The following is a 27,032-nucleotide window of genomic DNA, read 5'->3' as shown; positions in this document are numbered from 1 at the left end:
ACGCTGTACTTCTAGCTTTAAGCGTCCTGCGACGGTTCTTACAGTAACAGATGTTGTCGTACTGCACTCAGTTCCCCCAAGTACCTGCTCTGGCCACTGCCTGACTTTGACTGCCCAACCACTGCCAGTCTGCCGTGTGGATAACAAAGCAGGTGTGCCTGGTAGTGGCCACAGCCCGCCAGGAACTGCTCGATCTGGTAACACTGATAAAGAAGTAAGGGATATACTTACAGTGGGCAGTGCCCGGCAGGCCACTACTGCTTGTGTGGATGGGACATAAGGTGGGGTAGTGGTGAAGCGAGCAGGCAGTCAGCCTCAAGGTCGTACTTGGCCTCCAAGCAGCAAGTACGATCAATTATGGAAAATTTTTCACGTAAATAGTGTTTGTGGTAGATTTTGGTCTTCTGGAAGTGTTATCGAAGTGTTATTATTGTGGAGGGCTAGTCTAAGCCTTAGCTGTGTCACAAAACCTCTGCCACGTATATGGACACCGACAAAAAAACAACAAAAATTGCCCCCTTTCCCCACTCACTCACTCTCCCTACACACACTTCACAGACCATCTGATGCAATCAGCTTGAAGTCGAAGGATTGTTGAGTATTATGACACGTTTTTTTATTTATGGTTAAGTATTAACTGAGATATGAAGGTTTAAAAATACACTCAACCCTCGATCTGCCAGACTAAAGGGGGGTAGACCAGTCCGGGAATGGCAAAAGTCCAGCCCCACATACGATCTGCCAGACTAAAGGGGGGTAGACCAGTCCGGGAATGGCAAAAGTCCAGCCCCACATACCATTCCCCAGACTATTACCATACTTTGTCCGAATTCTCCAATATTGTCCGGCAATTATTCCGATAATCTAGAGCATTCTGGATTGTAGACTACCTATACCAACATAACTAACATAAATAGTACATAAAATAATAACACCAACACAATTACAATAATAATGACACAATAGCTATATTTTGCTAGCTACAACCCTAAGGCTGGTTGTTTAGACAGTTGTTGACGAGAATGTGGGGGTATGACAGAAGAAGATCTGAAAGCTGAGGAAAAAGAGGTAAATGAGTAAGGAATGGAGCACCAAGTTAGCAGAAGTATTTTGTCTCTAGCCTAACAACTTGCCTTGACGGACTTTTGTTTTGGTTAAATATCTACTTACAACGCAGATACTTTTTTTTTGTACTCAAAGTAAATATTTATGCAAAACAGAAGTCTGTCATGGTGTGCTGACGATCTGAAGGGGAAATATCTGCTAACACTGGCAAACCACTCATCAGCTGACTGAGATATAAGCAACAATGATCTGAAGGGGAAATATCTGCTAACATTCGTGCATTTAGCTCTGAAACCTAATTTTTAAATTAAGTTATAATAAGTAAAATTTTTTAAGTAGATTTCAGATAATTAGGTGTGTGTATAAGCCACTGTGGCGAAAAAAATAAAATATTTTCCAGTGAAAAGTGAGATTCGGTATTTAGTCACACCAAGTCGGGTCAGCTAAGTGAGAAGGAGTGGATCCCGTTGACTGTGTCTGTAAGAAAATATTTTTTTTTTATTCCATCTATCTATCTATTGCCAGACGCCTCAATTGATAGATAGAATAAAAAAATATATATATTTTCTTACAGACACAGTCAACGGGATCCACTCCTTCTCACTTAGCTCACCCGACTTGGTGTGACTAAATATCGAATCGCACTTTTCACTGGAAAATAATTTTTTATTACCTATGAATATTATTGTGTCCAAGCCTTCCTTAAACTTTACTGTGTTATGCAATAAACTATTTATAGTGGCATTTGAGAAAAGTAAGGGGCAAATGGGATATTGCCACGAGTTGGGAGCTGGTGGCGTGAAGCAGGTTGGTGGTCAAGATGCATTTCATGTATGAAAATAATTTCTTGTGTGTGTTACAAAAGGCTTTTATCGAGTCAAAACCTTGCCAAAATTATACTGTGTTGTGCAGCAGACTGCTTATAGTTTTATATGAGAGAATATTGGCCAGACCTTCGTTGAGAATCCCAGACTTGTATGGGCATTTGTCTGGCATTTGATAATACTGTCCAGCCTCAGCCCGTGTCCGGGAAATCCGAAATCTGGGAAACAGGGGTCCATCAAATCGAGGGTCGAGTGTAGACGATTTTCACGATTTCTCTTGGGAATGCCCAGCTGCGGGAAGGGTTCGCGGGAAGATGTGCTGAACGGGATAGGTTAAAGCAACCATCATTCATTCATTCATTCATTGCCAGACGCCATGTATCCCAGATAGGGTGGCCAAGGGCTTAGAGTTAATTGTTTTACAGGGAGGGGCACTAATCCTCCACCAACCCCACTTGACATGTAGGGATGCCAACAGCATCTGGTGTTCCCAGGCGGTCACCCATCCAAGTACTAACCAGACATTGACTAAATATAGTAACTGGCTCTGGACTTGAAGTGACTGAATCAGACTGGATGCCAAGAGACAGAGTGAACCTTAAGTGGCCTAAATGTTCTAAACTGACCTAACATTTTAACTAAACCAGAAATGAACTAAACAGACCTGAACTGATCTCACTGGACTGGGTACCACTAAAGAGATAGCACATAAATCTCAACCCACCAAGTAGAAGTCCTTGGTTGTAGGCATGACCATCTGAGAGCCTTCAGAGGTGGAAAGATGGGAGAGCGGATTGTCATCACATGGGGGAACAGACTCTACTTCTCGCTTAGGACACTTCATCACAGGTGCCTGCAGATAAGCAAGTGACTGTTAACTCCAACTGCATCTACTTCACACTAATGGCAGGTCCATTATTTTCTTCTTGATGCATCATATCACAAAAGTAAATCTATGGACAGAAACTATCAAGCTTCTCTCAGCTTACAATGGTTGTGAAATAAAAGTGGTGGAATATTTGCAAACTAATGACCATGACAGTGCCTTAATCTAATTTAGTCATACAGATCCTGCTACTTTTCATATCACTTTAATTCTGGACAATAAGACAGACAATGATGATCATTTTTTTTTAAAGTTTTCTTTGGCCTGCATTGATTTAAAACAAAAATATCTCAAATATACTTCCTGACCATTATTCATAATCTTTGCTTCTTCATAATGTCCAGATTATAAAAGTCAATTTGACAGAAAGGCCATACATTTATTTTATCTTCAGTTTTCCCCCCCCATCTAAACACTTATACAAAGAAACGAAAAAGTCATATATTTGTATTAATGTATTTGCTTATACATTATCCATTGGTCACATAAGGAAAAATAAAAAATCAAAACTTTCCATTTTATGCTTGTTTGTTTTTTATTTTCATTCCTCTGAGTCTGTTAAAGAGCCAATGAAAAATGACTCAGGGGTTGGACTTGGCCCATAGGTCGCTTGTTCAATAACCCTGCAGTAGGTCCTCGGTACACCTGACTGCTTCTTTTACGCACCATGAACCTACAAAATTATATTTCCCCATTGGAGACTCAGTCTAATACTGCTGAAAAAGGCTGCAGTCAGGGGGGGTGGGGGGAGGGAACAGTATGCATGGAGTAATCTAAGAAGTCAGCCCGTTTGTGGCCATCCCGTCCTCCTCTAAATTTCCATTGTCAGACCACGTAGACACATGCACGCCCTCACTTAGAATAAACAAAACATTGTGTTTTTATAGGATACTGCTAAAACAAATGGTCATAAATCAACACTACTATAACTGCAGAAAGCAAAATGGTCTGTTTACATTAAAAAAGTTGGCCACCCAAAGGCATATACATCACTCACCACCTGTCCCTGATCACCACCACTCATTACGTACATTTTTCTTGCAACTAAGTTTTTCATTAAAACAAATGATCATAAATCAATGCTAAAAAAATTATAGGTCATGACACGGTCTGTTTACATAAAAAGAGCAGGCCATCCACACACATAAGTAATGCACACATACATATACACATGCACATTATCCACTGCCTGCCTCTCATCTCATCACCACCACTCACAATTTACTTTTTCTTCTTAAGTTTTTCATTAAAGCAAATGGTCATAAATCAACACTGACAAAATTATTATGGGAATGGTCTGTTTAAGCTTAAACAGCTGCACCCCCCCACACACACACCCACCCACCCATCCACTCCTGTTTCGAGTACAACTCTCATGTATGGGGAGGCTCCCCATATACAGCTCTTCTCAATAGGGTGGAGTCAAAGGCTATTTGTCTCATCAACTCTCCTCCTCTTACTGGCTCCCTTCAACTTTTGTCTCATCGCTGCACTGCTGCCTCTTTATCTCTTTTCTATTGCTACTTCAATGGTCACTGCTCCTGTGAACTGTCTGCTTGCATCCCTCCACCTCTACAACGGGTGCTACGCACCCGTCTAGCAACAAACTCTCATCCCTTTTCTGTTCAACTCTCTAATGCATGAGTTAACCGTTACCCCCAGTCCTTCATTTATGCAACAGCTCAATTCTGGAACTGTCTCCCTCTGTCTGTATTCCCTACTTCCTATGATCTCCTGTCTTTCAAAAGCAGTGTGTCCAGGTATCTCGAAATGAATGGATCTTGAATTTGGCTCTCTTTTGTATTGTTTTTGTTTTTTTTCTTTGGCAGGAATGTTTTGCAGGCTCAGCCTTTGGTTCCTTCTTCCTTTCATAAAACACACACACACACACACACACACACACACACACACACACACACACACACCACACCACACCACACCACACCACACCACACCACACCACACCACACCACACCACACCACACCACACCACACACACACACGGACTGGAGAAAATTCAGAGAAACGAGAGATACAGAGGAAGTGGGATATCTTTCTAGACCTCTATAATTTGGGAGTGGAAAAATATGTACCAAGAGTAAGGGGGAAAGAAAACAGAAAAAAGGACCAGGAAAAAGGAGTGGTTTAATAGAAGGTGTATGATAGCAAAAAAAAAAGAGAGAGATAAGGCATGGAACAACTGGAGAAAGAATGGTAACAACAGAACAAAGGAAGAATATAAAAGAACTAGAAATGAATACACAAGAATACGTAGAGAAGAAGAAAGGAATTTTGAAAAAGGTATAACAGACAAATGCAAGGATGAACCCAAACTGTTTTATGGATTTGTTAATGTCAAACTGAAACAAAAGGAAGGAATCACCAAACTGAAGGCAGATAGCTAGGTCAATAAAGATGCAGCAGTGCAAGCTGAAATAATGAACAAATGTTTCCAATCGGTTTTCACTAATGAAAAGGAGTTTGTGGAAGGGGAGGGAGTGATTAGAAATGTACCAGTAATAAAAGATATAAAAGTGGAGGCACAGGAAGTGTATAAATTACTGGAAACTCAAGATGTAAGGAAGGCCCCAGGACCTGGAATTTCTAACTGGATACTGAAGGAATGCAGAGAACAACAGGCAGATAAAATTCACAGTTTAATTGTGTGTTCTCTGGAAGAGTGGAAAGTGCCTCAGGAATGGAAGAGGGCAAATGTGGTACCAATTTATAAGGGAGAAAACAGGAAAGAACCCCTGAATTATAGACCAGTGTCTCTAACCAGCATGGTCGCAAAATTGTGTGAGAGAATACTGAAAGACAGATGGATAAAATATCTAGAAGAGATGTATGTTCCTGATTTACGTAAATGATATGGTAGACAGAGTGAACAGTTATTCAAGTCGGTTTGCTGATGATCTTGAGGAAGGTAGAGGTTGAGGAGGATTGTAAAATGCTGCTGCAGGAGGATCTGGATAGGATACATGATTGGAGCCGGATGTGGGAAATTAAATTTAACGCAAAGAAATGTAAAATATTGGAAATGGGTAAAAGTACCAAGAGGCCATCACTGAATTATTTGATGGGTAATGAATCAATCACAAAAGCGATAGAAGAGAAAGATTTGGGAGTGCTGGTCCGGGATAGTTTGTCACCTGAAAAACATATTAACAAGATAGTTAGAGAGACGTATAAACTCGACTAACATAAGAGTAGAATTTCATCATATGGATGAGGAGATGATGAAAAAATTGACAGTGGCCGCGATCCGCCCCAGGTTAGGATATGCAGCGGTAGTGTGGTTCCCACACAAAAAGAAAGATATAAACTAAAACCAAGATGGTCCCCAGTCAGGCAGATCTGTCACACATAGAGAGGCTGGAAAAGCAGGATTTGCCTTCCTTAGAGGACAGGGCAAAGAGGGGAGACATGATTGCAGTGTTCAGGACCATGATAGGAGTAGATAAAATTGACCGAGAAGATCTGTTTAGAATAAGAGAGAAACAAGAGGACACGGAAAGAAATTGAAGAAGTCAAGCTGCTTAACGGATATCAAGAAATAACGTTTTCCTTATAGAAGTATAGAACTGTGGAATAGCCTGGACAAAGACATTGTCCAGTCTAAAAACTTAAACGAGTTTAAAGCTAAATTTGACTTATTAAGAAACAGAGACGGGATCCCACGAGCATAGCTCATTTCCTGTATATCACAATTACAGTAGGTATATTAGGTAAATACATAAGTATTTGGAACAACTTAGATGAAGAGGTGGTGCAGGCGAAAAACATTCATGTGTGTAAAAGCAGACTTGATAAATGTGGATATGGAGACAGGACAACACGAGCATTGCTCAATTCCTGTATGCTACACACACACTAGCGAAGAGGGCAGAGAGAGGATGCAGGTCACTATGTTACGCGCTGGCCACTGCTGGCCACACCTAATAGTATTTTTATATGACTCAAGCTCTGTACTAGGCTAATTTAAGTGATGTCCTAATATTGTAGAGAAAGTATAAGCAAAAAAAGTGTTGCCCAAATAACAGAATAAAATCAAGTCTGTGCATGCAAAGGAATCCACTGATACAACATAAACATCAGCTGGGTGTACCCATTATCACCAGGTGGGTGACAGGGAGATGCAAACTTGAGTAAGAAATATCTTTCTGCAAGATGAGTACTATCTTTAGTAAAGTGAATATGGAAGGAGTTAAGAGATGGAATAAACGTAGGAAACAGGATGGCGATTTCTACCCACTACTGGTTGAAATGTAAACATATAATAAATTAGCAGAGAAAGTGAAATAACAGGAGAAAACTTTTCAAATGGAAACAGATGTAAATAAAAAGGCACTACGCATGCAGAAGGAAGAAAATGAAAAATCAGTATAGGAATACTAAATATACTGAGCAAGAAGCATGCAAAAGGACTAGTGAAGAGGAAAAAGGAGGTAAATGATGATCTAAGAAGAAAAATGAATGCAAACTACTATGAAAATAGAAAGTTATTCTGGAAACAGATGTAGAAATATATAAGTGAAAGCGGAAAGATATGTGATGGTGTGAAGGATGTAGTGGTAGATTATTAACCCATGGGGATGAAGTAAGGACCAGATGGAAAGAATATTTTCAAAGCCTGATGAATGGAAATAGAGAAAGCAGAGCGGCTGTATACATGACTGCTTTTGGGGGTGTGCAGAGAAGTAATGCAGTGACAGGAGACGTGACACTCACACAGGTGAAGAGTGCTGTGAAGCGGCTGAAAAATGGGAAAATAGCTGAGGGTTGATGAAGTGTATGCAAAGATGATTAAGTGCAGTGGAAAGAGTGGAATGAAGTGTTTGTTAGAGATATGTAAGAAGGCATGGATGAGTGAAAATGTGCCAGCAGAGTGGACAAAGGTTGTGATTGTACCCCTGTACCAAAATAAAGGTGAGCAAAGTGAGTGCAAGAATTATCGTGGCATAAGTTTACTGAGTGTGGTAGGGAAGGTATATAGAAGAATTATTATTGAGAAAGTAAGAGAGATATCAGAAGTCCTAGTGAGTGAAGAACAGGGTGGCGTTAGAGTGGCAGGGGATATGTGGATTAAACATGCGCAGTGAGACGGATAATGGAGAAGGCTTGTGAGAAGGACCATAAGGTGTTTATGGCATTCACGGATCTGGAAAAAGCATACGTCAAAAAGGACAGAGAAGGATTGTGGAAAGTTTTGCGCATGTATGGTGTAGATGGTAAGCTGCTAGGTGCTGCCATGAGTTTTTATGATGGTAGTGAAGCATGTGTAAGGGTTAATGGGCATCTAAGTGAATGGTTCATGATTGGTGTGGGCATGCGACAAGACTGTGTGATGTCCCCATGGTTGTTCAATATATATAGGGATGGAGTAATGAGAGAAGTAAAAACACAAGTAATGGAGAGGGGGATGGCATTGGTAATGAATGATGATGGATGGAATATCTCAAATTTGTTGTATGGTAATGAATGGTGATGGATGGAATATGTCAAATTTGTTGTATGCTGATGATGCAGTACTGCTTGCAAATACCGGACAAGAACTTGGTAGGCTAGTGCAGAGTTTTGCTGATCTCTGTCAGTGTCATGCCTTGAGAATAAATATTGAAAAGAGTAAAGCGATGGTTACTGAGAAAGAAGGTGACTCCCAGTGCGATGTTACAGTGAACGGAAAGAGACTGGAATTGGTGACAGAGTTCAAATACTTGGGTACAGTGATAGAAAAGAGAGGAAAATGTGCAAAAGAAGTGGAATGTAGAGTGACACAGAGAAGAAAAGTAGCTGGTGCAATTAAGGCCTTGATAAGAAACAGAAGCTTGAGTGTTGCAGCTGCACGAGGCTTACATGAAGGAGTGTTAGTGCCAACTTTAACATATGGATGTGAGACTGGTGTGGCATGAAAATGAGAAGTCAAGAGTAAGAGCAGTAGAGATGGGACTGCTGAGGAATGTGTGTGGAGAACAGAGGGTGGATAGGATATGAAATAATGTGATTTGTGAAAGATGTGGAGTGAGGAAGTTGGTGGACACCAGAATCGAAGAGAGTGTACTGAGATGGTATGGTCATGTGGAGAGAATGGATAACAATAGAGTGGTGAAAAAGGTATATCTGAGCAAATCTGAAGGAGGGAGGTGGCGAAGTAGGCCAAGCAGAAGGAGAGAAATGGTGGATGAGTGTGTGAGGAAGAGAGGTTTGGAAGTCGGTGAGGCTTGGGAACTGACAAGAGATCGAGCTGGCTGGCTGGATGTTATGAGAAGTGCATGGTCAGTGATTTGGCATCCCATTTTAATGTGCAGCGTCCAGACTGACTCTACTGGATACGTTTACGTGAAGCTACAGAATGTGGTGAATGTTTTTGGCGTATCCGATTGAGCCAGGATTCCGGGGGCTTGAATGATGAGTGAATGGAAGCATGGCCCATTGGAGTGGGCAAATTTGGGCTGTCTGGATAATGCTACTCCTCATCCTGCTCAAGGGTGGGAAAGGAGGTCTGGATGATGATGACGATGATGATGAATTAAATAAAAAAGACACAACAACAGATGAGTTGTCAGCTAAGGTAGTTTCATTTAGAAAGAAGACTAGTGAAATGGCAAGTCCAGTTGTCAACCATGAGGGTATTATGAAGGAGTTCAGAAATGATAGAGAAAATCTGGCAACCAAAGCAGTCTAACAGACCAAAGCAGTGAAACTGAAGAGAAGATAGCCCAGGTGAATGAAATTATGAGAAACTCCAAAGATGAAGTGCAAACTATGTATCTTGAAGGTGAAAGACTTGGAAACAAAACTCGAAGAAAAAAGCATTGAAAGGAAGTGAAAGAAATCATTAAAAACTACCCAGAACTGGTCAAAGAATCAGCAGATATCAATAAATCTCTAGTAATAACTGGTATAAATGAATAAGAAATAGAAAAAAGAATCTCATGAGACAAAAAGGCGATGGTAAATATAATCAACATACCGTACTGAAGGATGTATTATAGGATATCTGTGATAACGATATACAGGAACACAATGGGCTAGGGAAATATGAGAGAAATAAGTCAAGGTCTCCTGAAAGTAACCTTCAAAAGTGTGAACACTGTAGAGGAAATATTACAAATGCTAATAAACTCATGGGGAAAAAAGGAATTTCAAAAAGTATGGATAAAAAGATGCCTAACTCAGGAGGAATGGGGATCCCTAAGGAAAAGAAGGATGAAGGAAAAAAAAAATTGAGGAAAGATCAGAGGAAGAGAGGCGCAATTTTTTTTTACATTGTAGTGGGATTACAAGTAAGAAAATGATACATAAACAACAGGGACTAAGGAAAAGGAAAGTAGTAGACTCAAATGTCATATGTAAAAAAACATGATTAAGCTGACGTACTCAAATGTAGATGGAATGGTATCCAAATTATCAGGGATAAAAGACTATACCAAAGAAAAGGAACCTCATATTATTTGCCTAACAGAAACAAAATTAATCCCAAGGATATCAAACAACATCCTAAGCCTTATGGATTACAATATATGGAGGAGAGAGAGAAATTTGAAAAAAGAAGGAGGAGTTCTGGTATTAACAAAGAAAAATCTGCAAGTCAAAGAGATACAACTAGATATATCGTCACAAGCAGAACTGACTGCATTACAGATTGACACATCTGAAGGGAAAATAACTGTGGCAAATTTATACATGCCACCCAAAACAAACATGCGGGAAAGAGGTGAATATGAAGACCTCGCAGAGAGAATAATTCAGAGTTTACGGGCCCTACTACATAGGGTGGAAATCTGAAAGAATTATATTAACTAGACATTTCAATACAAATACTTTACACGTAAGAAGCTATGAAAGCTGTTGGGATCAATAGCTTCTAGATCTTCTACAGGAACTTTTCTTCACACAATATGTAAAGGAAAGCAGAAAAAGGGGACCTGATGATCCATCATTACTAGATCTTATATTTACTAGACAAGACAATGATATCGACAACACAATGTATCACCCTAAATTCGGCAAAAGCGACCATGTAGTATTAAATTTCAACTTCAGGGCTGCATATGGTCTAAACTACAAAAAGGGCAACTACCATGAACAAAAGAAGTACTTCATACAAATAGATTAGGAAAAGTTATGAAATAGTTTGGGAAAAGGAGCTTAGAGGACAAGATATGTTATACAGTACCCTCGCGTCCAAGACAGTAATATTGTCGCCTGAGGGTTGTCGTAGACGAGGAATGTCTTGGACCAACAGAAGACCATATGGAAAAAATTAATACTGTCAAACAAACTACGAAACCTAGACCTACTTTGGCACCAGAACAAATTCCTTACCTTGAAAGTGTGTTTCTGAGCTTGTTATCTCCAGCTCAGTAGCTCTATTATCTCCAGCTTAGTAGCCTGAGGTACATGGCGGTGCTTCGAGGGGTTAGCAGACAGTGTCCTATGCATGGTTATGTAATAACCTTGGAGCAACGCTGAATGTAACACACAGTGTGTCCACAACGTTCTTGTAAGGGAGACAAAAGCATGCCCCACGGTCCAACTGCTCATCACGTGACCAGATGGCAATATTTTATTGGACATTATCGCAACCATGTTACTCTTCCAGGCGTGGGAACCGTGTTGGACCGGGTGAGACTGTCATCACTGTATTCTCCTCAGATTTGGGCCATTATGAACTGGTGGTTCCCTATTGGACGTATGCAACCGTGTTACAGCAATATATTATTATTTACAGTCACCGTCTTGGACAAACCCATCTTGGATGCGTGGGTACTGTATATAGAAAATTCTACAAATTATATAAAACAAAAGTTCACAATTATATCCCTCAGCACAAAGAAACAGAAATAAGGATAAAGAGGTGGTTTAACACAGAATGGAAAAAATCAAAAGAGAAAAGAGACTTGCTGTGGAACAGATACATAAAACACAACTCAGACAGGCCATATAACAACTATAAACCGGCAAGAAATTTTTATATAAGGATATGGAGAGAAGCTCAAAGGCAGTTTGAGGAAGATATTATAAGTACTGTAGTGATCAACCGAAGCTTTTTTACAGCCATGCCTGAAATAAAGCCAAAGTTAAAGATAAAATACAGTCCATCATGGATGAGGGGATAACCTATATCCAAGAAAAAGATATTTGCGAAGTTCTTAACGAAAATTTCCAATCAGTTTTTACAGAAGGACATAGTTTTGAGAAAGATGACAAGGAACATGCAAGCCCACACATACTACCAGACATACGATTATCGAAACAAGAGGTACAGGAAGAGCCGAGTGAATTAGACAAAGGAAAAGCAAATGGTCCTCACGAAATTTCAGGCTGGGTGTTACATGAATGTGCAGAAGAGTTAACAATACATTCAATATTCAAGGAATCCTTAAGTCAAGGTAAACTCCTACATATTTGGAAGAAAACAATGTTCCCCTATTCAAGAAAGGAATGATGAAATTTCGGGCTGGGTACTACATGAATGTGCAGAAGAGTTAAGCAGATCAATATATTCAATATTCAAGGAATCCTTAAGTCAAGGTAAACTACCACATATTTGGAAGAAAGCAAACATTGTTCCCCTATTCAAGAAATGAATGACAGAATCCACTCAACTATAGACCAGTATCCCTGATCACTGTTGTAAGCAAGGCACTAGAAAAGCTAACGAAAAATTTGGGTAAACCATCTGTAAAAACACAATATGGTAACAGACAGTTCTGTTTTAGAAAAGGAAAATCATGTGTGACAAATCTGTTAAGCTACTATGACAGAGTTGCAGAAACACTACAGAAAGGAGAGGGATGGGTGGACAGTATCTATTTAGATTTTAAGAAAGCATTTGACAGAGTACTACACCAAAGACTTTTATGGAAACTGTACCATCAAGGACGAATCCAAGGTAATCTGTTCTGTTGGATGCAGGATTCTCTCAGAAAAAGGGAAATGAGAACAGTACTAAGGGGTAATTACTCATCATGGAGGGAAGTGACTACCAGAGTTCCATAGGGCTCAGTGCTGGCACCAACTATGCTTTTTGTACATAAAGTGAAATCTCAAATTTTGATGGTTTGGATTTTGGCAATTCAAATTCCGATGCATTTTCGAGTGGTCCACCTATCTCACTTTTCGATGACAAAATCACGTTTTTCGATGCTCTCGGGGCCCAACTCCAACCAAATCAAGCAGTTTTTGTTCTTGTTGTTGGTGCCTACTCCCATCCGGGAGTTCTTGTCTTTAAACAAGATGACCTTTTTCTTTTTCTATCTCTATTGTTCAATACTATGTTGCTCCTTATATTCATAATTAGTTCTCTTCGTTCCAGTATTCTGCCCACTGTACTTGCTACCACCTGTAATTCATTTTGTTTAAGAATTTCTATTATTGATTCTTTTCCTTCAAATTTTCTTGTTATATCTTCGATGCTTCACATACGAGTATGAATAAATTATGTTAATTTTCATTCACTTCTTGACGCATGTCACATATCAGGTTAGGCTCATTTTTCTTCACTTCCAGCATTTTGATTCTCATCAAAAATATTATCTTTGCACTTTCAAACTCTAGTTTCTCTAAGTATCTGTCCCGCCCTAGACAGTCATGCGCCGCAGCTTCAGCCTGTACCTTCCATGTGTGGACATGCATTTCACTGCAATTTCGTTGTATGTATTTTCATTGCAACTTACCTGTTTCAAGATGGCAAGCAAGAGAGTGGTTCTTTGGGTTGCAGTGGTAATGGAAGAGAGCAGCCTGGCACCTCTAAATGTTCACAGCCAAAGGAGAAAAGAGAATACAGGAAGGGGCAGAAATACACCAAGTAAACCCTTGCTGACAAGGTGAAAATCTGTATTCTGCACTACAGTATGGTAATACAATGCAGAAATACAGTTACTTAACCACAATTATAGTTCATAAAGTTTACAGGGGACGTGGGCAAAAAATCATCATTGTACGTACTGAGGTTCGGAGACCACGGACCCAAACTAATTTTTCCCATAAGAAGTTCAATTTAAATTTTGATTATTTGAATTTCGATGCGATTTTTCGATACGTATGTCCATCGAAACTCGAGACTTCACTGTAATTAAATGATATAGACAGGAACACTGGAAATGGAAGCTACCCGGTATCTAAATATGTTTGATGATGCAAAAATACAAAGGAATATTACAAACACAGACTCTTGCAGAGAGCTACAAGATAAATTAAATAAGCTTCATGAATGGAACAATGGATGGCAAATGGAATTCAATGTGGACAAACGCCATGTAATTAAGTTTGGTAAAAGTGGAAAAAGATCAGATTGGGATTATAAGCTAGGAAGTTCAACCCTACACATACCAGAAAAGAACAAGGACCTAGGAGTGATTATCAGTAACAGACTATCTCTGGCTGACCACATAAATGAGTAGGTATGAAACATGCACACACTGCTTGATAATATGAGAATAGCATTCATCCATCCATCCATCCATCATCCAATCCTATGTTGCCCCATGAGAAGCGTAGGAGCCCGGGGCTAAGCAAGTTGGTCCTGGCATTTAAGATGAGAGTGAGAACAGCATTCACATATATAAATGAAGACATGCTGAGAAATATAACAATATCATTCATCAGACCAATGAATTATGCATTGGTGGTCTGGAATCCTCATGTCAAAAATCACATAGATAAGATTGAAAAAGTACAAAGGGCTGCTACAAGATGGGTACCAAGCTTAAAGGATGTAAGCTATGAAGACTATAAAAACTAAACCTACCAACATTACAAGAGAGTAGGAAAAGAGGAGACATGATTATGCTATATAAATGCATCACAGGGAAAGAGAAAATACAAATCAGTGAGTACATATATAACCTATGGGGATGAATCAGCAAAAACACACTGCAAAAAAAATCATAAAAAGAGAGGTGACAAAGACGTAAGGAAATTCAGTATCCCAAATAGGGCAAATGATCAGTGGAATGCAGTACCGAATGAAATAGTGTGTGCCAAAACTGTTCATATAATCAAAGATAGGTATTATTAAAATGGTCACTCTCATCTTAAATGTCGGGACCAACTGCCTAGCCCCTGGCTCCTACGTTCCTCATGGGGCAATGTAGGATTGGATAATGGATGGATGGATGGAATGTTTAATACACAGGACAGTACGAGCCTGACTCATTTCTGTAAAGATACAAATTGGTAAGACCAATTAGGTACAATTAGTTAAGAAAACACACACACACACACACACACACACACACACACACACACACACACACACACACATCCACTGCCCCTTGCTTCTTAGTCTCTCACCTCATTGCCATGATTCATCATGTACAGTAACTTTTCTTCTTTCAATTAAGTTTTTCATTACTTTATGCTACTATAATAGTTTTTCACCCATCTCTGGGTAGATAAGTCATCATCTGTCAATACCCTCTTCCCTGACACCCAGACATTGCTTTGTCACCTGACATGGGACGAGATCACCACTTTCTATTTACTCAGTGCACTCAAATTAACAATTTTTTACACCCATGCAGTGATGTTCCTAGAAGTAGTATGTGCACAACAAAGAATGTTGGTTATGATCTGGAGGGGTAAAATTTTTGAAGTGGGCCAAAAAGGAGGGCTTTGGGAAAATTCTGGGATTTCACCATACCAGTTAGCCATATAACATGGGTTAAATGTTACAATTTGCAAGTTTCCGTTTGGAAGGTAAAAGTCCCAATACATTAGACACACAAATTAAGGGTATATAGTATCTTAATTCATAAACAACCTTTGCTTATTTTGCAAACAAAAGAAATTATGCTTCAAGATTGCACTGCTGTTGCTGGACGTCAAGATTCACTCTGGCTAAGCAGTTCTGAGGGATAGGTACAGCTAACTGACAATACCTGGACAGACCTTGAGACGCCATATTGTTGTCTTTGTTGTGCGAATAACAGACAATTTGACATTACTCCCTTCAATCCTGTGACATGTCTTGGTTTATTTTTCTTACCCCTGAATTATTTTATTCAGCTGAAGAGCCCCGGGCTCCTATGCTCCTCATGGGGCAACATAGGACTGGATGATGGATGGATGGATGGATGAAGAGAGACCTCTCATGATGAAGATATTAATGAGGAATAAATGTAACACCTCCAGCAGAAAGTCTCTCCCAGACTGACTACAACTGTCTCAGGGAAGCAAGAATAAAATATGTGCTATTTCCAGGCTGATCATTAAAGAACCCAATGCTTTAAATCAAATTCCTAAGGGATGGCAAGCCCCTAATTATTTATGGTCATTTATGGATACTGTATTACAAGTGACTAGCATAAATCCTACATTACCGTGTGCATTCACTAACAATACAGAGATGCCTCACATCCTCATCTTCATCACCTGCTTCAGAATTTATCATAAAAAGCTGTGGGCTTGCCCTGCCATTCCAGCTATAGGTTTAAGCCTACTGTGCTACTGTATGTGTGTGAATGGAGATTTGTGTGATGAATTTTCTGCGAATGTTGGTGTGCATCAGGGGTCAGTCTCGAGCACCTTACTGTTTATAGTGGTGCTTGAAGCCCTCTCACGTGACTTCAGAAACAGATTCCCATGGAAGATGTTGTATGCTGATGATTTAGTGTTGATTGCAGAGAATGAAAGGAAGGCAAAGGAATGATGGTATGGAGCACAAGGGCTTTAGAGTAAATACATACAAAACAAATGTGATGTTATCTAGGACTGGCGTCAGTGCTGTCAAAGAAGAGGGAGAATGGCCATGTGCGGTTTGCCACACTGGAAAGTAATTTCATCTTACGCAGTGTTTGTGATAAGTGGGTGCACAGGAGATGTAGTGGTATTAGAGGTAGATTGCAAGATAATGCTGAGTTCATGTGTGCTGCATGTTGAGGAGATTATGTGGATATTGTTTGGCATGAAAGGATTGAGCTTGCTGGTGAATGTCTGGGGTGTAAGATTTTTTTTTTTTTTTTTTTTTTTTTTTTTTTTTTTTTCACTTGGGAGACATTTTAGGTGATGGAGGTGGAGCTGGACCTAGCTCTGTGGCTAGAGTGAGGAGTGTTTGAAAAAACTTCAGGAAGTTGTTGCCTCTTCTGATATTGAGAGGGCTCTCCCTCCACGCTAAGGGATCTTTGTATGCGGCACGTGCTATGAGTGCGGTGCTGTATGGTAATGAGACCTAAACAGTTATGGAAGAGGATATTTGTTGGCTGAAAGTACAGAAATGACAATGACTGAGTGGATGTGTAATGCATCCTTGAATGGGAGGCCTGAGCTAGATTTATGGCTGGAGAGTCGAGAGGAAGGATGGGACTGGAGTGTATTGGTGTTGTGATTAGGAGGGACAGACTGAGATGGTCTGGGCAGGTGGAGAGGATGGAAGATGACAACTGAGTGCAGAAAATGCAAAAGTATGAATGCTGGGGGTAGTGTTGCACAAGGCAGACTGAAAAAGACCTGAGACGGGATCATACAGTGCGACCTCTGGGATGAGGGACTGAATAGGGAGGCTGCCAAAAACTAAGCAGCATGGAGAGCTGTCATTAGGTGACCAACCTGACTCACGCAAGCACGCTGGAGCCTTTATAAATGAAACAAAATGAAACGATTACTGAAACGCATACACACTGTCATATTACTATGAAGACAATGTGGATACATGCACACTCTCAGCATTCTCTACATGAAAAATTCACCTCACACAATTACTATGACCATCAACAAATGGCAGCATGGATGACCACACATACACAAACCCTCACATTCCTGTGTAGAGAACATTCATACCTATGTATGCACAGTCTGTACATATTCTCTATGTGACTCCCACGTTCAAACCATGGTAAGTGATGTGCATACCATGATGCAATCAGTACACTTTTTGAAAAATTAGTTAATCTGCATTTATAATTTTGAACAACTGAGGCTACCCCTTGCACAGATGAACTCACGGATGTTGATCACGTGAATGTTGAGGTGCTAGTGTACAAACTATGAGAGTAGGAACAGACAGTGTCCAGTACTGTATTCTTATACCTACTACTAATGCAATCATACAACTTGATATGGCTTCACCATGGAAGCAAGATAGGCTGCCTAGTGCCTACCTCTTCCACTGGGTCATCTGCAAAGCGCTTCAGTTCCTTATGGTCTCGCTTGACATTTTTACATACCCGAAGACTAAAATTCTGCTCCTTTACAACATTCCTGTTGAATGAAATAAGATGGGACAAGCATTAGCAAAAACGAAGTAAAAATGACTTAACTGCCAATCCTACATTGCTCTCTTCAGAAAACTGGGGCCCAAGGTTATGCTATCATAGTCCAGAACATTTAACCCATAAACTGCAGCATTAGGATTTTCTGACCTACCCATGGTGTGCAAAAATTAGTTTCACTCCCTTGACATGAAAGAAAACAATAAGTATGGGTATGTCTTTATAAAGCCAATATCTTTCTAATCAAGAGGCTGTCACAATGCAGGATTTTTGTCTGATGTAGGAAAGATATATTTTTATTTTCAACACGTGTTTTTAGCATGGTAAAATGCAGTACGAGTATGCCTGCAATTCTATCAGTATCTACAAGAGTGCTCTCAGAGCAAATGTATGAAAATTAAAATATCTAGTAAACTCAAATACCTGTACAATATGAGTTGAGGGAAAAGATTGTTTGTTTCATTTCGTTTTTAAAGGCTCCAACATGCTTGCATGCGTCAGCCTTGATCACCTAATGGCGACTCTCCATGTTGCACGATCCATTGCAGCCTCCCTGTTCAGTCCCTTAACCCTGAGGTCACACTTAATGACCCTGTCCCATGTCTTTCTCGGTCTACCCCTCATAACCCCACCCCCAATATTAACACTTCTCACCTTCCTCACCCAATTATCATCCCCCATCCTCTCCACATGTCCAAACCATCTCAATCTACCTCTCTTTATCACAACACCAATACACTCCAGTCTCATCCTACCTCTCAACTCTTCCATCGTAAACCCAGACCCCAGACCTTGCACGCAGGGACGCACTACACATCCACCTAATCATTGTCATTTCTGTACGTTTGAGCTGGCAAATATCCTACTCCTTTACTGCCTAGGTCTCACTACCGTACAGCATTACACTCCTACCACATGCAGCATACAAAGATCCCTTAGCACGTAGGGAGAGTCCTCTCAATGTCAGGAAAGGCAAGAGCTCCCTGAACTTCTTCCAACCACTTCTCACCCTAGCCACAAAGCAAGCTCCAGCCCCACCTCCAGCACACAACATGTCTCCCAAATAACAAAACTCTTCCACACACTCAAGAGATTCACCAGCAAGTTCAATTCTTTCACGTCTGACCATCTCCACCTGCTCTCCCCGACAAGCCATACACATAAAATCAGCATTATTTCGCAGTCTACCTCTGATACCACTACATCTCTTATGCACCCATTTATCACAAACACCGCACAAGATGGAATTACTTCCCACACCCTTGTGGCAAACTGCACATGGCCACTCTCCCTTGTCTTTGACAGTACCGCCACCAACCCTAGATATCATCACATTTGTTTTATCTGCATTTACCCTTAAGCCCTTGTGCCCCACACCATCTCTCCACTTCCTAAACCCTTCTTCCACCTCCCTTTCGTTCTCTGCAATCAACACCAAATCATCAGCGTACAACATCTCTCACGGGAGTCCGTTTCTAAAGTCACGTGAGAGGGCTTCAAGTACCAAGATAAACAACATGGGACTCAAAACTGACCCCTGATGCACACCAACATTCAAGGGAAACCCATCACTCAAATCTCCATTCACTCTTACCTGGGTGTGAGCACCCACATACATAGCCATAACCACCCTAACCAGCCACTCCTCCAAGCCAGGCTTTCTCTTTGCCCACTTCACCACCTCTCTAGGGACTCTGTCAAAGGCCTTTTCCAAATCAACAAAAACAAAATACAGATCCCTTCTCCTACCAATATATTTTCCTGAAGCTGTCGAACAATAAATATGGCATCAGTGGTCCCCCTACCTAGCATAAACCCAAACTTCATCTCATCAATATTCACTCTTTCTCTAATCATACCTTCTAAAACTCTCTCCATTACCTTCATTTTCTGATCTAAAAGGTTTATACCTCTATAATTTCCTCTTTCCAGGGCATCACCCTTCCCTTTATACACATTTACAATTACACTCTTCAGCCAATCACCTGGGACAACACACTCATAAATAATCCCATTTATCAGGTCAGTGACTAACCTCACCCCTGTCTCCTGAGGCCTTCAACATTTCGGCAGTCAACCCAGACACACCTGCTGCCTTCCCCACCTTCATCCTGCCTATTGCCTCACTCACAGTAGCAGCATAAATCAAAGGCCAAGGGCCAAACACTGGATCTGCTGGCTCCAAACCTTCCCTATCCCAGTCAAACTCCTCATTCAACAACCGGCTATAATGCTCTCTCCATGCATCTTTAATATCTTCACTGTGCACCACTACCTTTCCTTCATCATTCTTCACACACTGCTCACCTATAATATCCCGATTATCCCTCTTCATCTGATTTGCCCCCTTACATATATTTTTCCTTTCCCCATGATTTAGGTTATGAAGTAAAAGTCTCTGACTCAGACTTCGCCCTGTATACCTCTCTTCTAGTCCTATGCTTGGAAGCCAAGAATTCCCCCTTGCTACCACCCCTCTTCCATTCCCGGAAAAGCCTTCTTTTCTCCTTAACTGCAGCTTCTACATCCTCACCCCACCACCAAGTTACTTTATGTCTTGGTGGGCCTCTTGTCTAACAGCATGTTACATCAGTAACTCTCAAGAGATTGTTCTTGAGGGCTCTGTACTGTTCATTAACGCCTCTGTCTACAGCTCCCTGTTCAGCCACCATTTTCCTCATCACACTATAGAAGGCATCCCTTACTACTTGGTTTTTCAGCTTCCATATTTTCCTCCTAGGTACGTAAGTCCTCTTTTTCATCACTCGTTCTTTAAACATCATATCACAAATCAACAGTTTGTGCTGCTGCACACACTCCTCACTTCCTATAATTTTAATATCCCTCAATAACCTCCTATCAGCCCTCCTAACCAGAAAATAATCCATCTGACTGCTATTTCCCCCAGACTCATACGTAATTAACCTACTCTCTCTTTTCCTAAAATATATGTTGCCCACAATCATGTTCGCTGCCACCCCAAACTCGAGTATCCTTTCCCCTTCTGCATTCCTTATACCATATGCACATCCCCTACTCCTTCATAACCTTGTGCTGCTTCACCTACATGACCATTAAAGTCCCCTCCCAAAACCACTATCTCATCATCCCGCATACCACCTACTACATGTATTAAATCATCCCAAAATCTATATTTCTCTGCTTCATTCAATCCTGCCTGTGGAGCATATGCCGATATAATTGCAGCTATCTTTCTACCGAATAGAATTTTCACTACCAATATCCTATCGCTTACTCTCATAACATTCATAACATATTCCATCTTTTTCTCCACAACCATCACACCAACACCCCCATATCCGTCTGTCCCCTCCTGCCAAAACAACTTATAGTAACAGTCCTTCCCAACAATCTTTCTGGCTGATCCACCCCTGTACTGGACTTCCTGCAAACACGCCACATCCACCCACCTCCTACTGAATGCCTGAACGACTTCCCCTGCTCTTCCCCTCAAACTTCCCACATTCCATGAACTTCCTGGGTAACACAGAGCACAATGCACATAAAAAAGTGAAAAAAAAAAAAAAAAAAAAATAGCTGTCCACCCATAGTGGTCCACATGATTAACGCATCCAGCAAGAATGGATACCAGTTGATGAACATGACCGAAATTGCTACAGACAGCCTGAAGGAGTACTGTGCCATACACAATACAAATATTCAGAGGGTATCAGTAGTAGATAACACAGATAAAGTGCCTTCCGGCCAATGTTTCTCACAGAAATTACCGTTCTGCTGGGTGAATTTAGTCACCCAAGGCCATGGAGTGGGCTTGGCATGAACCATAGTTACAAGGCACTACATTCCAAGGGCTCCCAAATACAGTATAGGGTTTTATTCTAAAACCTGCCATTTTAAAGTATGAATATGCCTACTATTACATCAATGTCTACAACAATACTGTCAGGGCAAAATTATGAAAATACAAATTTCTGAGGAACTCTTATACCTGAACAATATGAGTTGAGTGGAGAGAAGCAGAGATAGCACTGTATCTGAAAAGCTCAAAATGTTGCCACATGATTTGTCTGAAACCATTAGTCATCTATGCACATTAAATCAGGAGCTGAAAATAATATCTAATCTATATTTTAAAGCCTGATTCAAGTGATGTAGACTGCAGTCACCCACTAGGCATCAAGTGACTTAAGCTGCATCTTTCAGGTTAAGGTTACAAGACCAACCTATGCCCCTGGTAGTACAGTCAACTCACATATATCGCGGGTTTGACATTCACAGTTTTCTAATTCACAGTACTTTTCCAGCCAACCATGATTGCTTCGTATGTCGCAGTAACCAATTTGATAGCTGTGGTCACTATCCCAAGTGACTCATTTCTAAGGAGTTTTCCAGGTCGCGGCCAGAAGCCAATCCTATTCAAGTATGAAAAGCCAATCAAAGTGCTTCCCATCCACACCTAGCGGCAAGCAGGTGCACTAGTCCACCCTGCTGTCTTCGCTACTACCATGCTCACCTCAAGTTGAGAGGCCATAGTATGCCTCAGGCCTTGGAACCCCTCTTCCTCCTCCTCCCCCATCCACTTAAGCACTGACGTCACTCGGAGTCAGATAAGAACCTTACAAGATTGTTCACTCCCATTAAATACCAGCATTGCATACTGTTTTGAAAGGGTGTTAGTGTTCGCTGGTGGTTAGTTGGGTGTAAGTATGGTACGAGGGGGCAACTCTGCCGAGAGGTTAGACTCATAAGTAATTTTCCTCATAAGTTATGTGATTTATAATTTGTGGTTTTTCTAATTTTCCTCATAAGTTATGTGATTTATAATTTGTGGTTTTTCTAAGTCATGGTAGGTATTAAGACTAAAATAACCATGAATTACCTGAGTACACTGTATTTTACATTACAGAAAAGCCTTCAGTCACCTCTGGAACTCGAAGTACAGCACACAAGTCCTAGTGCATTCTGGCCTGAGAGCTCAAGGACAGAGGGAAACTGGAAAATTTACCATCTATTTCTCTTTGTGTACAAAAGCTGAATAAATCCAATGCACAGTCTGACATCCATGTACCATGCGCTGATTCAAATACTGTACCTCAGAAGCAGCTGGAGGTTTTCAACTATGTAATGTCATCAGGGGCACAGCTAAGCTAGTCATCACCCAAAAATGTTCTGCAGAGCTGCACTATGGTAGTGAACTGTAAAGGTCCCTACACCTTGCCTGGGGCGATACTGGACTACATAGTGGGTCATCTACATTTGTCAAAGCATAAAATGCGAGCTTAAGAAAAGGGAATTTTAATAAAGGTTTGTGCATGAATAACAACATCCTAAGCAATGACATGGTCTGAATAATAAACCTATTCCATTTTTGGGAGTGGGAAAAAAGCAGTTTGAGGGAAATTAACTGGTTATATTGACTGCAGTACTATACTGTGTTGGTAAAGACAAAAAATGGGAACTAGCATAAGTACTGTATGATAAAAACAAGAGAAGCAAGCAATGGAGAACAGAAGGCTACAGAACTTGATGAGGAATGAAAGTGCTGAAAGATGCAGGTTAATAAAGAGAAAAAGACCAGAATACATTTACAATTTAGTGAAAAAAAAGATAGAAGATATATGAAATGTGAAGGGTAACAAAGAAGCAGCAGCTAGAAAACTGTAAATACTGTACAGTATGTGCACGAAGTATGTGAAGCTGTTCAGGAGAAAAATGAGACAAGGAAAATTCCTCTAAATAACGTTCTACAAGACAGAGAGAAAGAAAAACATACATGACAAAAGAAGCCAGGAAGCGCTGATGATAAGCAATGAAGAAAGATCAGTGATATGCATATACAGTAGGTAACCCCCAGTATCCAAAAGACTGATTTCCAAATGTTTACTTATCTGAAAGGCAATTTTTTGCACAAAAATCCTTTATCCAACTCAGTATTCCAGTTTATCAAAATTCCCTATACAATTTATTGTGGAAGACTACTGCACTGCTGACGTGTGGCAAGGTGTGGGGGGTTGCTATGGTAACCACACAAACATCTCTCCTGCCAGGCTAAGTTCACAGACATTTCCACAATTTATGAATTATGTTTTATTTAATGTCTGTACCAAGAATTACCATTTGTCCATCAGAGTGCTTTAAAATCTGTTTAAACCAAAGCTTGTCAAGTACAATAATCATCAGCAAAAATATTTTGTGATGAAAAATTAAAAACAAAACTGTGCTGTGGTGGCAACAGGTTGCTCATGGTGCACTGTGTGATGATCGAGTAGAGCATCCATGCCTTGCACTGGGTAGGGTGAGGTCCGAGAGTTCATTAAACCCTCCACAATTTATTAAAACTGTATTGCACTCACATACAGCTCTGTACGATCGGTGCTGTGCATACCATTTATAAACAGCCTCCTCTAGAGAGATTCTTGTCCAATGGCAATTTAAGAGTTTTTCTTCTATGGTGCTTTCTCCACATTCACTGTAATATCACACTTTAAAACAAGCTGCCTAATATTTTCCTGTTTCCTGCTGTCTGATACAGTTTGTATGGCGATGACAAACTTATTCGTGAGTTCTCCTGTAGGAACCCCAGCTTCTAATTTATTGCAAATTTTCACTTTATCAGCTACATGTGACGTCACATGCTTCCTCTTGACACCTGTAGTCTATGAAGAAATGCCACTTGCATTAAGGTCCAACACAAGGAAGATTAACTTTAGAAGTACCAGACAGTAAAACTGTACATTAATTACATACGGGTCTTGGGGAAACAGCAGCTAAATAGACTATTTCCTAGTCAGAAGGACTAGTAGGAAGTTGATGAGGGATGTTAAAGTTATTGAGAGCAAAGAGCGTGTGCTGCAACACAAATTACTGATATATGAAATGGTCTGAAGGAGTGGGTGGTAAAGAAAAGGACAGGAGGAAATTACGGAAGTTGAAAAACCAAGCAGTAAGGGATGCCTTCTATAGCAAGATTAGTAGAGTGGTGGTTGCACAGAGCTGTTGACAGAAGCATTAATGAACAGTGTAGGACTTTCAAAAACAATCTCCTGAGAGATCTGATTCAGTGTGTGGATGGACAAGGGGCTCCCCAACACATAAAGTAACTTAGTGGTGGGATAAAGCTGTAGATGCTGCAGTTAAGGAGAAAAAAAGTTTTTTTGGGGGAATGGAAAAGGGGTGGTAATAAAGAGGAGTACTTTGTTGCCATGCATTGGGCTAGGAAAAAGGTATAAAGGGTAAAATCTGAGTCTCAGAGACTTTTACTGGTGAATAGTATGGAAATGAGGAAAATTAAGGTGAAAAGAAGGCTTTTCTGAGAATGGAAAAGGGGTGGTAACAAAGAGGGACACTTTGTTGCCATGAGTTGGGCTAGAAAAAAGGTCTAAAGGGCAAAATCTGAGTCTCAGAGACTTTTACTGGATAATCAAAACAGTGTGCAAAGGGAGAATATGGTATTTAAGGTGGCAAATCAGCTGAAGAGGGAAAACAGGGATATCATACATGAGCAGTGCATGACACCTAGAGAAAGCATTGCAACCAGTTGCTGAATAATGAATCTGACTGGAACACGAAAGGATTGGAGTCGGTGGATCCAGTGTTTGGCCCTTGGCCTTTGATTGATATTGCTACTGTGAGCTGGGCACAAAACTGTGTCTGTGGCCATGGCATCACACCTCATTCAAGATCATAACTCCTCTGTAGAAGTAACGTCTGATGTTGCTCCTTAAAGGAAACGACAGAAACAAACTGTCTCATAGATAAGGGAAGCTCACTGTACAGACATGCAGCAACATAAGTAAATGACCACTGAAAATAAGATGCTCCTGGCTCTTCAAGGTGCAAGGTAACATCACTGCTTCACAGTATTGCTCCAGGACAGGCTGGCAAAAGTTTCAGAAAGCCAGAATGATACTTAGGTTCACAAAAAATAATATCCTTGAAAGTCATAAGACAAAGTTGAAATTCTATTCTAGCTTTTACTGACAAAAAGTACAACTCTGTATGGAACGAGGTTGTAGGGGTTCTTTGTGGAAAACCAAAACAAGTCTTGCAGACTGAATCATCTCTAACTGGTACTCTGGGAGACCAATTAACATGAGATGCTTTCCAAAAGTTCCCAAAATTGAAAGCAGGGTGGAAACCACTTGTTGTACAGTGTGTGAATGTCAGGTGGGAGTGCATGCACCCGTTGTTTACTGGTGTGTCTAATGGCGCTGTGCAGTGTGGATGTGTTCGCTGCATGTGTGTGTTTTTTCATCAGTGTGTTCAGGTTAGTTTGCGAATTTTGTGATCTCAGAAATGGAGGATGTGAAAGAGCAATGTGTGCATGAGAAGTTTTGTGAGAAACTCGGCAAGAACGCAGCAGAAACTCACATAATGTTAAAACAAGCACTTGATAACAGTGCTTTGGGGGGTTACACAAACCTGCAACTGGTTTAAGCATTTTAAAAATGGACGAACATCAACAGATGACGATGCACGTTCTGGTCGTCCTTCCACCAGTTTAACTCCTGATAATGTGGCCAAAGTTCATGCAGTCATCCTTGAAGATTGCAGGAGGGCAATCCATGATGTTTGTGACACTGTTTGCCTATTGCATGGAACTTGCTAATGCATTTTGTCTGGCGCAGTGAGTCGAAAAAGGACAAGTGACGCAAAAACAAATGGGTGCTTCACCACGACAATGCACCCATGCACACAGCCCTTGTTGTTCAGTAGTTTTTGGCATAAAAAAACATGCCTGTTGTCCTTCACCCCCCCACATTCATCAAATCTGGCCCCTTGTGATTTTTTCTTCTATCCAAAAATTAAAATCTTGCTGAAACAACTAAGATTTGACACCAATGAGGAGATCCAGGAGAAAATTGCGGAACTCAATTGGTAGATAGGTGACCTGCGATCCTATCAAATCCAGGTTCAAATCCCCGCTGGGGCAGGGAACAGTTTAAGGATTTGAATTTCATAAAATCAGATTTTACTGACCTGCCAGACGACTCACCGACATGTCGTAAAAATACCCCAGCTAATACCAATACAAAAGTCCTGTATGGGACAGCCCACAGC

General features: G+C 40.6%; 1 protein-coding gene across 3 annotated transcripts in view; it reads right to left on the bottom strand.

Annotated features, from left to right (window-relative positions):
* The window catches only part of LOC145402093 (uncharacterized), a 130,996-nt gene that overhangs the window by 9,586 nt on the left and 94,378 nt on the right, over nt 1-27,032 (bottom strand). For 2 of the 3 annotated variants that reach the window (XM_080274203.1, XM_080274204.1), the window contains 2 exons: nt 17,880-17,979; nt 2,614-2,742 (listed from right to left, as the gene is read on the bottom strand). In XM_080274203.1, coding sequence (XP_080130329.1) covers nt 2,614-2,742; nt 17,880-17,979 — 229 coding nt within the window. Of the gene's footprint in view, nt 1-2,609; nt 2,743-17,879; nt 17,980-27,032 lie in introns of all 3 variants that reach the window. The other variant, XM_080274205.1, reaches the window with a different exon arrangement.

This window comes from Coenobita brevimanus, chromosome 57 (assembly GCF_032717465.1).
Source record: "Coenobita brevimanus isolate Jiangsu-jjx chromosome 57, ASM3271746v2, whole genome shotgun sequence".
Taxonomy (NCBI): domain Eukaryota; kingdom Metazoa; phylum Arthropoda; class Malacostraca; order Decapoda; family Coenobitidae; genus Coenobita; species Coenobita brevimanus.
The sequence above is the reverse complement of the archived record's forward strand: the minus strand, read 5'-3'. Positions and strand labels throughout refer to the sequence as shown.